This window comes from Dipodomys merriami, unplaced genomic scaffold (genome assembly GCF_024711535.1).
Source record: "Dipodomys merriami isolate MVZ:Mamm:240054 unplaced genomic scaffold, mDipMer1.0.p SCAF_78, whole genome shotgun sequence".
NCBI lineage: Eukaryota > Metazoa > Chordata > Mammalia > Rodentia > Heteromyidae > Dipodomys > Dipodomys merriami.
In genome coordinates this window covers 5,089,120-5,100,783 of record NW_027206379.1, presented here as the reverse complement: position 1 = coordinate 5,100,783, position 11,664 = coordinate 5,089,120, and the positions used below count along the sequence as shown (strand labels likewise).

The following is an 11,664-nucleotide window of genomic DNA, read 5'->3' as shown; positions in this document are numbered from 1 at the left end:
CCCAGAGCCCAACCTCCACCCTGTTCCATCCAGCAAAAGGACACTAGAATGTAGAGTGTACAAGCATGTCTCGGGAGTTAAACACGTCTGGAACAAAGACAGAGATTTCCCCTGCCTGAGCAGCCGTGGACAGCCATGGGGACCCGAGTGGCCAGAGGTGAAGGTTTTCCCTGGCATTAGAAGGAGGAGAGACGCGGAGTTCCCTCCTTGGTCCTGGTGAGGATCACAAGTTCCAAGTGCCGGGGCCTTCGGTGCTGGGGCCACTGGCGAGGCCCAGGGCTTTATCAGAACCATCGCCCCGACTCTGCCCCGACTCCTCACAGCTCCCGCCTTGACCATGACAGCTGTGACCACAGCCAGCCTCGCCCTGGGGCAAGCTCCTCAGTCCTGCTCCTGCTCCTGACTGGGCTGGTCAGAAGCCAGCCAAGGGTGCTGCTCCCTCCCACTGACTCCAACCCGGGAGTGCTCCCTCCCACTGACTCCACTTGTTCCTTCACTTCAATGAAGTCAAGAACACTGCCCCGCGCTCCCCTGACCAACCCAGGAAGCGCTGTGTGCCCTTCCGAGTGCCCACAGGGGTGCTCTTCACCCCAGGACCCGAGCCCTCTCCTCTTCATAGCAGGCAAGACCTCCAGCTGGCCACTTGGCACCTCGTGGAGGGGGCTGGGGCTCAGAGCAGGCCCATCCTGTCTTCCAGAAGCTCCAGGTACAAGGCCACTTGCGGAAAAGCCAGCTAGGGACACCTCCATCGAGGGCTGGTGTGGGCACCAGTGCGGGATGGTGTGGGCACAGGACACCAACTGGGAAGGAACTGGGCAAGGCTGAGGCCCCCTCTGCGGAAGGGCACAGCACCCACGAGGAAACAAAGAAGTGCAACGGACCAGCTCGGCCGGAGCACTGGGACCGACGGGACAGGGATCTTGGGATAGGTGGGCAAGGAGTCGGCGAAGTGACAAACAGACACAGACTCAAAAGAGTTGCATCTGAGTGTATCTTTATTGAGGAGAATTAACATTTTTATACAGTGTGTGATTGTGACATAGATTCTTTATTTAAGCACGTAATCAATTTTTTAAAAGGCAAAGCATTGATGAATTATATGAAAATTGATGACTATCCCACCAACTGTTAAAGCTAAGTGGTGTGAAACAAGTCTAGCAGATTGTTTAATAGAATGCATCATCTATTCAGCCTTTTTAGTTTAATAATTAACAAACCTAAGAAAGGGCTGTACTTATATTGTACTTTTTTATTTTTATTTTTATCCAACTATTTTCATCTTTATAAGCTCCTGTATAAGGAAATGGTTCTTTGGTTGGTTCAGGAAATATGATGTTACTAACTTTATATTTTGTGTGAAACCACCATCTATTCCCTATAACGTAAGTTGGACTAAACTCAATCATAACTGTTGGGAGAATCTTTCTTTTTCTTTTATAATCAGAGGTCCCCCTTTTTTTTAGAACTCTCTGAACAACTGGGATAACTCTTTCTAACTTAGTTTAATTTATTGATTTTGTCTGTTGAACATATCTGGAAATTTTAAGTCTCTATATTTATTATGCATGAGCTGCAAAACTGCTTGTGAAGTTGTAGGAGTTTTTGGAGGCAACATCACATCAGATGATAGATTGATTGGGGCATTGCCCACATTTAATCTTTGGTCTTAGTCTTTATTACTTAGAGAAGCCGTCTCTATTGGACTGGAAAGATACAACATGCTCTGTTCGCGGATCAATAGAAAAATAGCCAAAATGAGGATAAAGGCAACGAATGTACAGCCAAGAAGAATATAGTAAGAATAAAGGTAGAGGCTATAAAGGTGCAGCCAAGTGTATGGGAAGCCTTGAACCAGCACCCCCTTCCTGCAGGCATGCTTTCTTGAAGCTCTTTGTCTAACACGATCTCTCACGCAGACTCCGCAGAAGGTGGCGTGGCACCCACTGGCCACAGAAAGATGTCCACCCAGCTGGAGATACCAGGAACCACTGGAAGTGCAGAAACTTAAGCATTTGACCTGGTTTCTCTGGCCAGAGACTATTCATTGAATTTGCAGCCCCTTATTCTGTTGCCAATGTCAAATCAGAAGCCATCTATCCACCACAGGCAGCTTCATTAGATGTTCAAATTGGTTATGGAAGTGCCCTGCCCACCTGCGCCGGCCTCTCTTTGCTGAATCCAGCTAAGGACTCCTTGCAGACACATCCTCATGGCTGCTTTGCCTGCTGTGATCTCTGCTCCTTTCCAAACACTTGCTTCGGCAGCTTCCCCTCCATTGTGCCTGTGCCTCTCGGACTGGGTTCCCATGGTGGTTGGATATTGAGCTGCTTGTTAGAGGAGAAAACAAGGGTTGCTGTGTACAATGGAAGGCCTGAACTGGCCTGGAGGCAGGACAGACGCTCTCCCAGGTGGGACTTGTCAGGGCACAGGGCAGGCATCCTGCCCCTGGGCCCTGGGTCACTGTGGTGAGCAGCAGTCACACTGGAACTTCTCTTTCTCAGAGAACAATGGGTTATGTCTGACCAGATTTTCTTCTCTAGGGAATCTGGTTCTCCACCAATTTCTGGGGGATGCCTGGGGCTTAAGTCTATGCCAGGCTCCACTCCTGTCCAGAACCTTTCATTCCAGAAGTTTCAACCAAGTGTATGTGGCATGGCAAAGAAGTAAACACACAGGGCAGGCACAGGTTTCTCCCAATGTGAAACCGCCCTTTGCTCTGATTGGTCAGAACTTCTATGCAATTGGCTACCTAGAACTGGGTTGAAAGTGTATTCTAACATCAAACCTGGACACCTGGTCAAAGCAGGAACTTCTCAGAAAATCAATTTTTTAAAAAAAATTTTTTATTATGATTAAGTGATTACATAATTTCCCAAATTTCACAGTATTGTGGGATAGTGATGCTATCACAAACACATTCTAACTTTCCTGGGGCAGATTGTTTATCATGGTCTATAACATTTATGAGTCCTATGAGCTTTGCAATAGTTATTTCTTCCACATTGGTGATATGTACATTTCTTTTGTTTTGCATAGCATCAGCTGTTTCCTCTCTCCCACTTGTTCCCTCCCTCCCATCGCTGCCATTGAGTTGCTTAGTTCATTTTGATCAATGTCCAGTGCAGCTGATGGGTCCCGCTGTTGTATGTTTTTCCCTGATTCCCTCTAGTTCTGTGTCCTCCTCCTGGTTTCCCTCCAGTGTGCACATATATACCCTACACGTGATCAGCAGCGTGGGGTTATTTGGTAGTGACTTGACCAGATGAGTGGAAATCCTTTGAGAAAATCAATTCTTACTCAGATGGTGCTCTCCCACTTGAGCCACGCCTCCAGCCAGTAGGAAAACAATTCTAGATCTTAGAATAGGATGTGACTTCGCTCAAATGGCTTCTGGCTTAAGGACGGCTACCCTTAAAATGGCAGTGCTTCTGTCAAGCGACCACTTTGACAGAAAAGACTGACTCCTTCGGGATACCCAGGCACTTCGCACACACATTTAACCGCACACACCCACTCCCTCTCTCTCATGCCTCTTCCTGCTGTTCCCTGTGGTCCTACCAGAACACAGCACTTGCTCAGGGCCACCTCTCTACCCTGCCAAACTCACCTGGCACATCACCCAGCGAGAGACAGGTGCAAGGCTTGTGCCAAGCAGGTGGATACACAGGAACAAAGCTTATTTTGGCTGTAGAGCATGATGTGATGGCTGGCGTGTATCTCACAGAGCTGTAGCTCATCACGGCATCTTTGAGTGCTGTTTGTTTCCATTCCTGGAGCCATTTAAACAGGCACAGCTGGGAGTGGAGACGCTGCGTCCTGATTCTCTAGCAAGCCTCCCTGGGTGGTTTTTTTTCCTTCCTTCCATTTCATTGACAAGTAAAAAGAAAAGCTCTTCTCACTGAACTTCGGTGATGCTGTTGAGCTTTGTTACTATTCTCCATGAAAACAGTATTATTTCTATTTTGCCATGTTTTTTCTAACGAAGATGCTGTTAACTTCTGAGGTGTTGTCAGGACAAATGTTTCTGCTCCACTTCTGTTAAGCCTTTTAAACAAGTTCTAAGCTATTACTTAAGACACTTTGCACTCAACTGAATGAAAATAGAATATTGTTTCAAAAAAGAAAAAAGACTCTGCTGCACGTGGGCCTCGTGTCCTGTGCAGGCCGCTGGGGCCACGGGGCCTCGCCTCCTGAGGTCCCTGCTCACACCGGCACCTGCTCGCTACCCTCCTCACACCTGAAGCACACCGGGAAGTGCATCCTCCCGCTGTGTCCCTGAAGGGCTTGTGTGGAACCGCGTCTCTCCTACGTGTGTGTGTGTGTGTGCACGTGCATGCATGTGTGTGTTCCATTTCCTCTTGAGTCAATTGTGAGAACTAATGCCCTGCTAGGAATTCTTCCATGTCATCAAAGGTATCTCATTTGTGATCTGAAAGTTGCTTAGATTCCATTATAACTGGTTTTCACCTGACTCCTTGAGAAGTTTTTTAATGTTTGTAAAGTTGGGAGTAAGTTTGTTGCATTCTCTGTGTGTGTGTATGTGTGTGTGTGTGTGTGTGTGTGTGAGAGAGAGAGAGAGAGAGAGAGAGAGAGAGAGAGAGAGAGAGAGAGAGAGAGAGAGAGAGAGAGAGAGAGAGAGAGAGGAGGGGGGATAGTAGGGCTTGAATTCAGGGCCTGTATGCTAACCCTTAGCTTTTTTGCTCAGGACTGGTACCTAACACTCTAGCCACATCTCCACATCCAACTTTTTTTTGCCAGTTAATTAGACATAAGAGTCTTCCAGACTTTCCTGCCCAGGCCGACTTTGAACCTTGATAGTAGCTGGGATTACAGGTAAGAAATACTGGCACTGATTTTAGGAATTTGAGTCTTCTCTCCTGGCCAGCCTGGCTAAAGATTTGTCAATTTTGCTGGCATTTTCAAGAATATTCAGATTTGGTCTTATTAATTTTCATTAGTCTGGCTAGGTGCTGGTAACTCACACCGGGAATCCTAGCTATTCAGGAGGCTGAGATCTGAGGATCACAGTTCAAAGCCAGCCCAGGCAGGAAAGTCGGAGACTCTTATCTCCAATAAACCACCAGAGAACCAGAAGTAGTGCTGTGGCTCAAGTGGTAGAGCACTTGCTTTGAGCTGAAGAGCTGAGGGACGGTGCCCAGGCCCAGAGTTCAAGCCCCATGACCAACAAAATAATAATAATAATAATTTAAAAATTCACTAGTCTGCTTTTAGTTTTTGTTTCACTTACACTTGTGTGGCTCTGGCTTTTTGTTTTTCTTTTTTCCTTCTACTTGCTTTGGGTTTGGTTTTTCTCTCCTCCCAGCTTCTGAAGGCAGAAAGCTGAGTTATTGATCCGAGATCTTCTTTCCCTAGGGGAAGACAATACCACGCATCTGTGCAGGTGTCGGGTGCTGTCCGCCTGCCCGTGGTCAGTCATAACTGTTAGCATGATCGCACCTTTGGTCCTCAGCTCCACCCACACCTGAGCTCCTCCCAGCCCCGGAGTTCCCGCCCTCAGCTGGCTGCTCCCCCTCTCTGCCCAGACCCACTCCTGCACCCGTTTTACCTCACTTCTACCCTCATTCCTCCGGGGGTGGGGTGGGGGACAGAAGCCATGCGCCCTCTCCCCCAGGGAGATAAGGCCCTTCTAATAAACCTCACAATACTGTTTCTCCTATGCTGCCTGCCTGCCTCTGCGTGGTCCTCTGAAGGGCCCTGGAGGATCCTTTCATTCGGTGCCAAAACTCAGGATAGATTCCCCAGTGGATTTGCTCCCCCCTCTACTTCGGGTGGGGGTCCAACCGGCTGCCCCAGGACCTAGCTCACAGCCCACAATACCGTCGCCGGAGGACCAGCAAGGTTAGTTTCTCTGACAGCGCTCTGCCTCCTACCCATCCAACAGTGGGTAGTTTGTTCCTATTCCTGGGTAAGTGACCAGAAGACTGTAGATCCAGCCTCCACTATATTAAGGCTACGTGGGCTGCCCCGGACCGGGTTCTGTCGGGATGACGGAGGACACCTAGGGGAGGAACCTGGAATAGGATGGGGAGATGGCAAACAGACAACTCACACACAAGAGGAGTGGATGCTGAGTGCGATTTAATACAGAGGAAAACAAACTTTTATAACAGAAGTCTTCATGAGAAAGGGCAAAAGGTTACACAATCTTGCTGCATGGCTTCATTTTTGGGTGGTTACCAGATGGTCACCTGATAGGCACTTGTTTCCGGCTTATCTCTAAGAAATACAATGGGTTTCGATGTTTGTCACCAATTAACCATTACCTTCTTTTATAGAGGCCTTAACTGTCTCATTAAGATCTTTCCTGTTCCTTTTTTAATAGTAAACACCAAGGAGACCTAGATCTAGCAAGTCTCTTAGTAAATAGCAGGAAATTCTTTCTCCTAAATAATTATCTCAGCAATTGCCATACATTCTTTCTGTTCTAGCCGACCTACAGCTTCTTGCAAATCTCTTACAAACAATTCCTTCTGCTGAAGTGACATCGTGAAACCCCCAATACTTTTATATTTACTTGTGACTTGTCTACTAGCCTCCATAAGAGGGGCTTCCAGGGTAGCACTTAACTCTGGTGAGTTAGTCATATTTTTAAGGCACTCATCAGATATTGGAGTCGTCAATACTCTTAAGAAAGAGCTTTGAATAAGGGAACGTTGACAATGAGTAAGTACAAAGAGCAGTAGAAACAGTAAAAGATTAATAGGCACTCTTGTGAGGAAAAGAAAGACAGAAACATATCTTTCCCAGGGGTTTGCCAGCCTTTCCAGGAGTAGGCCTCTTAGAAGCCCTATTCTCCGAGGTAGACTTCGGTGAAGTCCCAAAACTCGGAGATAGGTCTCTGTAAAGCCCCATTCTCTGAGGTAGACTTCGGTGAAGTCCCAATACTCAGAGATAGGTCTCTGAAGCCCCATTCTCAGGTCTGAAAGCTGGTTTCCCATGCTAAGAAGACTCCACTGGAGTAGGCGTGGCAGTGGGCCTTGGTGGGTTGATGAATGCCCCATATTAAAGGGGGGATACTCCTGAGTACTGACGGGGAAGAGGTCACATTTGCACCCCAGGACAGTGGCTGTCACCAGTCCCACAGCCGTCATGTGAGCAGATTAGATCTGAGCCAGATCTGAGCCTCACTGACTCCGGAGGAGAAGCGAAGGCCGCAGGGGGGGCAGGGCTGTGCAGGAGGGCGCTGCACTGGCCTCAGTCCTTGAGGGCCTCTGGGGCCCCAGCGATGTGTGACAGACCCGCAGTGCACAGAGCCTCACACCCGAGGCTGCATGCGCACCTTGGCCATCTTGGAGTTGCTGTCCACAATGACAGGCAGCCCGCAGGGCAGTGACAGACCATGGCTGCCGCTCTCCCTGGGGACAGACACTAACCCTCCCGACCTCTTCTCCCCACACCCAGCTCTGCAGCTCTCCACCTCATTAGTTCAGTCTTCAGGTTTTGGTGTCACCCACAAACTCGAGGATGGTTTCAGCTCCCCAAATTGTCACCAGGAGCACCTGTGACCCCAGCTCCCTCTCTCCCTCTTAGCATGGACGCCCTCTGCCTGACCCTGGCAGGGCTGACTCCGCTGGGACTGCCCGGGCCCTGGGTGGCGATCCTCCCCTCCAGGTGTCTCCCTCCCCCAGTGGACATGGTCACCCCTTTCCTGTGGCCCCGTCTGTTTCCTTCATGAGCTCACCACCATGCCTTATTGACTTCCGGTTTATGGTGTGTGTGTGTGTGTGTGTGTGTGTGTGAGACTGGTTTATCATAGTTGTCTTCCATCATGAGTGGGGGGGCCTCCTCATTTGTCCCCTGCTCTAGGGCCAGGCCCCCCCCCCACACCCCCACACTGTAAATCTTGATTCTGAGCACAGGCCACTGGAAGGGGCTGGGAGCCTCGGGAGGCAGGACTGAGCGGGAGGCAGGACTGAGCGGGAGGCCCTGGGCCTCTGGGGTGTGGGTGTGCGGGTAAAGGGGCTGTGGGGCTGTGTCCTTCTCTTGCTCACTTGTGCTTCCTGGCCAGGAGGCAGGCAGTTTTGCACTACTGCTTCTGCATGAGCTCAAAGCCCAGGGTCCTCTGCTCCCGGGACGGACTGAACCTTTCTTCTTGGTGATCCCATTGTCTCAAGGGCTTTGTCTCAGCCTGGGACTGGACCTAGAGGGGCTCAGGCCGCAGCCGCAGGGTCTGTGCAGACGCTGCCTTCCGGGACTGGCTCAGCTCGCGCCTGAGACCCGTGTCTCCTGCGGCACGAGGCCCAGTGGGCTGAGGCACCAAGGACGGAAGGAGAAGCTGTGGGAGCTGAGCCCGCGCTGAGCAGGGCCGGCGCGGAGCACGGGTCGGCGGGCAGCCCGGCCCGCGTGCTCGGTTGACAGCACCAGGGTAGAGACTTCCAGAAACATACTGCTGAGGAGAAAGCAAGACATTTTGTCCAGGACGTCACCCCAAGGCAACCACAATTGGGGGAAGGCTCTATGAGAAAACGTGTACTTTTAATACTCCACTTGGCATCCCAGCAAGAATTCAGACGAGGTGAAAGTTCAGAGGATGGCTACTCTATCATGCAAGGAGCACTCAACTTCCAACCAGGCCTGGGGCGGTGAGAGACGGGGCGGCGGCCACCTTCCTCGTCATCTCTGCCGGTCCACAGTCCTGACTGCAGAGTGGCGGGGCGCGAGGACATGGGGCCTCCTGTGTGAGGGTCAGGGCGCTTGCTAGCCTGTGAGAACGGCCAGCAGGCGGAGGGTGCTCGACGCAGCCCACTGCACAGGCCAGTCACAGGACGGGACCCCAGGCGCTGATGTGAGCCCAGGGTGCTGTGCCCTCTTGGCTGGGTTGGCCCTGCTCCTTTGCCCAAACTTGGGCAGAAGACACCTCGCTTGGAGGCAGCTGGGGGGCTGCGGTGAGCAGGCTGGCCGGGCCTGCAGGTCCCCCTCAAGAGCTGCCCCTAACCGGAGGATGACCTGCATGCCCCTCCCCCAGACTGACCACTGCATGCCCCTCCCCCAGGCTGAACATGCATGTCCCTCCCACAGGCTGACCACTGCATGTCCCTCCCCCAGGCTGAACATGCATGTCCCTCCCCCAGACTGACCACTGCATGCCCCTCCCCCAGGCTGACCTGCATGTCCCTCCCCCAGGCTGACCTCTGCATGTCCCTCACCCAGGCTGACCTCTGCTTGTCCTTCCCCCTGGCTGACCCTGCATGTCCCTCCCCCTGGCTGACCCTGCATGTCCCTCCCCCAGGCTTACCCTGCATGCCCATCCCCCAGACTGACCACTGCATGACCCTCCCCCAGGCTGACCCCTGCATGCCCCTCCCCCAGGCTTACCCTGCATGCCCATCCCCCAGACTGACCACTGCATGCCCCTCCCCCAGGCTGACCACTGCATGCCCCTCCCCCAGACTGACCACTGCATGCCCCTCCCCCAGGATGACCCTGCATGCCCCTCCCCCAGTCTGACCACTGCATGCCCCTCCCCCAGGCTGACCACTGCATGTCACCTCACTGTCCCCTCCAGGCTGCCTCATTGACCGTGAATTTGCTCACCATTCTGACACAGAACCAAGTTGGTAGCACAGAAGCAAGGTTGTGTTTGCAGTGTCAGGAAATGATTTTATTGAAAGGAAATATTGCTTTGGACAGACAGAGGCAGACCCACAGGAAGGCAGGGTGGACCAGACGCTCTGGGGTTTGCAGAGAAGCTGGGATGAGGGCCAAGCATTTCTTCACTTGCTACCTCAGGCCTGGCCCAGCCCTGCTGAGGACCGGCTCCCGGTTAGTGGGAAAGAGCCAGAAAGGCCAGAGGGCACGGGTCTCCAGAGGGCTGTGGTTACAATATGCGGCTCTTCTGAGAAGAGCGTGGCAAGGCCAAGAAGAGCCAGGCCCATGGGCACCAGTGCTGTCCTCAGGCAGGAGAGGGAGAGCAGGAGAGAGCTGCAGGCAGAAATACACCAGGAACAGTGGGCCAGAGACCTTCCCAGGGAGCAGTCTGGGTGACTTACCTAGAGACTCGACTCTGTCATTTCAGACCTTGCACTGGCAACACACGGGGGCACAGCAGTTTAGCAAGAGCAGGACTCACAGCAGCAGGGTTTGCAACAGCTGGACTGGCAGCAGCAGGGTTTGCAACAGCAGGACTGACAGCAGCAGGGTTTGCAACAGCAGGACTGACAGCAGCAGGGCTTGCAGGACTGACAGCAGCAGGGCTTGCAACAGCTGGACTGGCAGGAGCAGGGCTTGCAACAGCAGGACTCACAGCAGCAGGGCTTGCAACAGCTGGACTCACAGCAGCAGGGTTTGCAACAGCTGGACTCACAGCAGCAGGGTTTGCAACAGCAGGACTGGCAGCAGCAGGGCTTGCAACAGCTGGACTGACAGCAGCAGGGCTTGCAACAGCAGGACTCACAGCAGCAGGGCTTGCAACAGCTGGACTCACAGCAGCAGGGTTGGCAACAGCTGGACTCACAGCAGCAGGGTTTGCAACAGCTGGACTGACAGCAGCAGGGTTTGCAACAGCTGGACTGGCAGCAGCAGGGCTTGCAACAGCTGGACTGGCAGCAGCAGGGCTTGCAACAGCTGGACTGGCAGCAGCAGCAGGGCTTGCAACAGCTGGACTGGCAGCAGCAGGGTTTGCAACAGCAGGACTCACAGCAGCAGGGTTTGCAACAGCTGGACTGACAGCAGCAGGGTTTGCAACAGCCTCCCTTGCAGCCCCCACAGGAGCCACAGCCCCCCTTGCAGCCCCCGCAGGAGCCACAGCCCCCCTTGCAGCCCCCACAGGAGCCACAGCCCCCCTTGCAGCCCCCGCAGGAGCCACAGCCCCCCTTGCAGCCCCCACAGGAGCCACAGCCCCCCTTGCAGCTCCCGCAGGAGCCACAGCCCCCTTTGCAGCCCCCGCAGGAGCCACAGCGGGAGCAGGAGCAGGAGCAGGCTGGCACACAGCAGCTCATGGTTGTGGTGGTGGAGGGTGGAGGAGGTGAGAGGAGCAGGTGGAGAGAGGTGAGTGGTGTGGGGCCTCCTGGCCTGGCCTTTATGTCCCTGTGGGGTCAGGTGTGGACTGGGCACGAGGTCACTTCCTGGTCCTGCCATGTGGTCACTTCCTGGTCCTGGCACACGGTCTCTTCCTGGTTCTGGCACGCGTGCACTTCCTCCTGTGTGGAGCTGTTTCCTGGCGGCTGCCTACAGTCTGTTTGCTCTTCTGGTTCTCTGCTGACCCTGTGATCTGGTCAGGTGTCTTGGCGCTCCCTGTCCCCCAGGCTCAGCTCGCTCGACCTCATGACCCTGCACAGTGCCCACCTGCCTCAAGCTGACCCCGACACTAACAGTGGACGCTCCAGTCCTGGCTGCTTTCCATCGGTGGCTTTGGGTCTTCAGTTCTTTATTTTGATGTCTGATTTGGGGCTTGGTTACATGAGGAGGATTGAGGCCCGGGATCTGAGGTCCCAGTGTTTCTGGCCGTGACTCTCTGCTGGTGTGCAAGGAGCTTCTCTGAAGACATGATGGAGCTGGGGTTGGAGGCTGGGCGCACGCGCTGCGCGGACCCCTGTGAGGGCGGCGGAGGCAGCGTGGGCTCCACGGGGCACACGGGACAGTGAGGGCCCCACACGGAGCTGGGACCGAAGATTTCTCGCTGCTCCTTGTGATTGCATGGATTTA

At 53.2% G+C, this 11,664-nt stretch overlaps 1 protein-coding gene across 1 annotated transcript; it reads right to left on the bottom strand.

The window, feature by feature from the left end:
• Positions 1-10,070: 10,070 nt before the first annotated feature.
• Positions 10,071-10,958, bottom strand: LOC138818642 (keratin-associated protein 5-4-like). The gene has a single exon (XM_070009619.1). It carries the CDS (start codon positions 10,956-10,958, stop codon positions 10,071-10,073), a length of 888 nt encoding a protein of 295 aa, XP_069865720.1.
• Between the last annotated feature and the right edge of the window lie 706 nt (positions 10,959-11,664).

Coding starts and splice junctions, on each gene's coding strand:
- LOC138818642 (XM_070009619.1), bottom strand. CDS start 10,958: ATGAGCTGCTGTGTGCCAGCCTGCTCCTGCTCCTGCTCCCGCTGTGGC.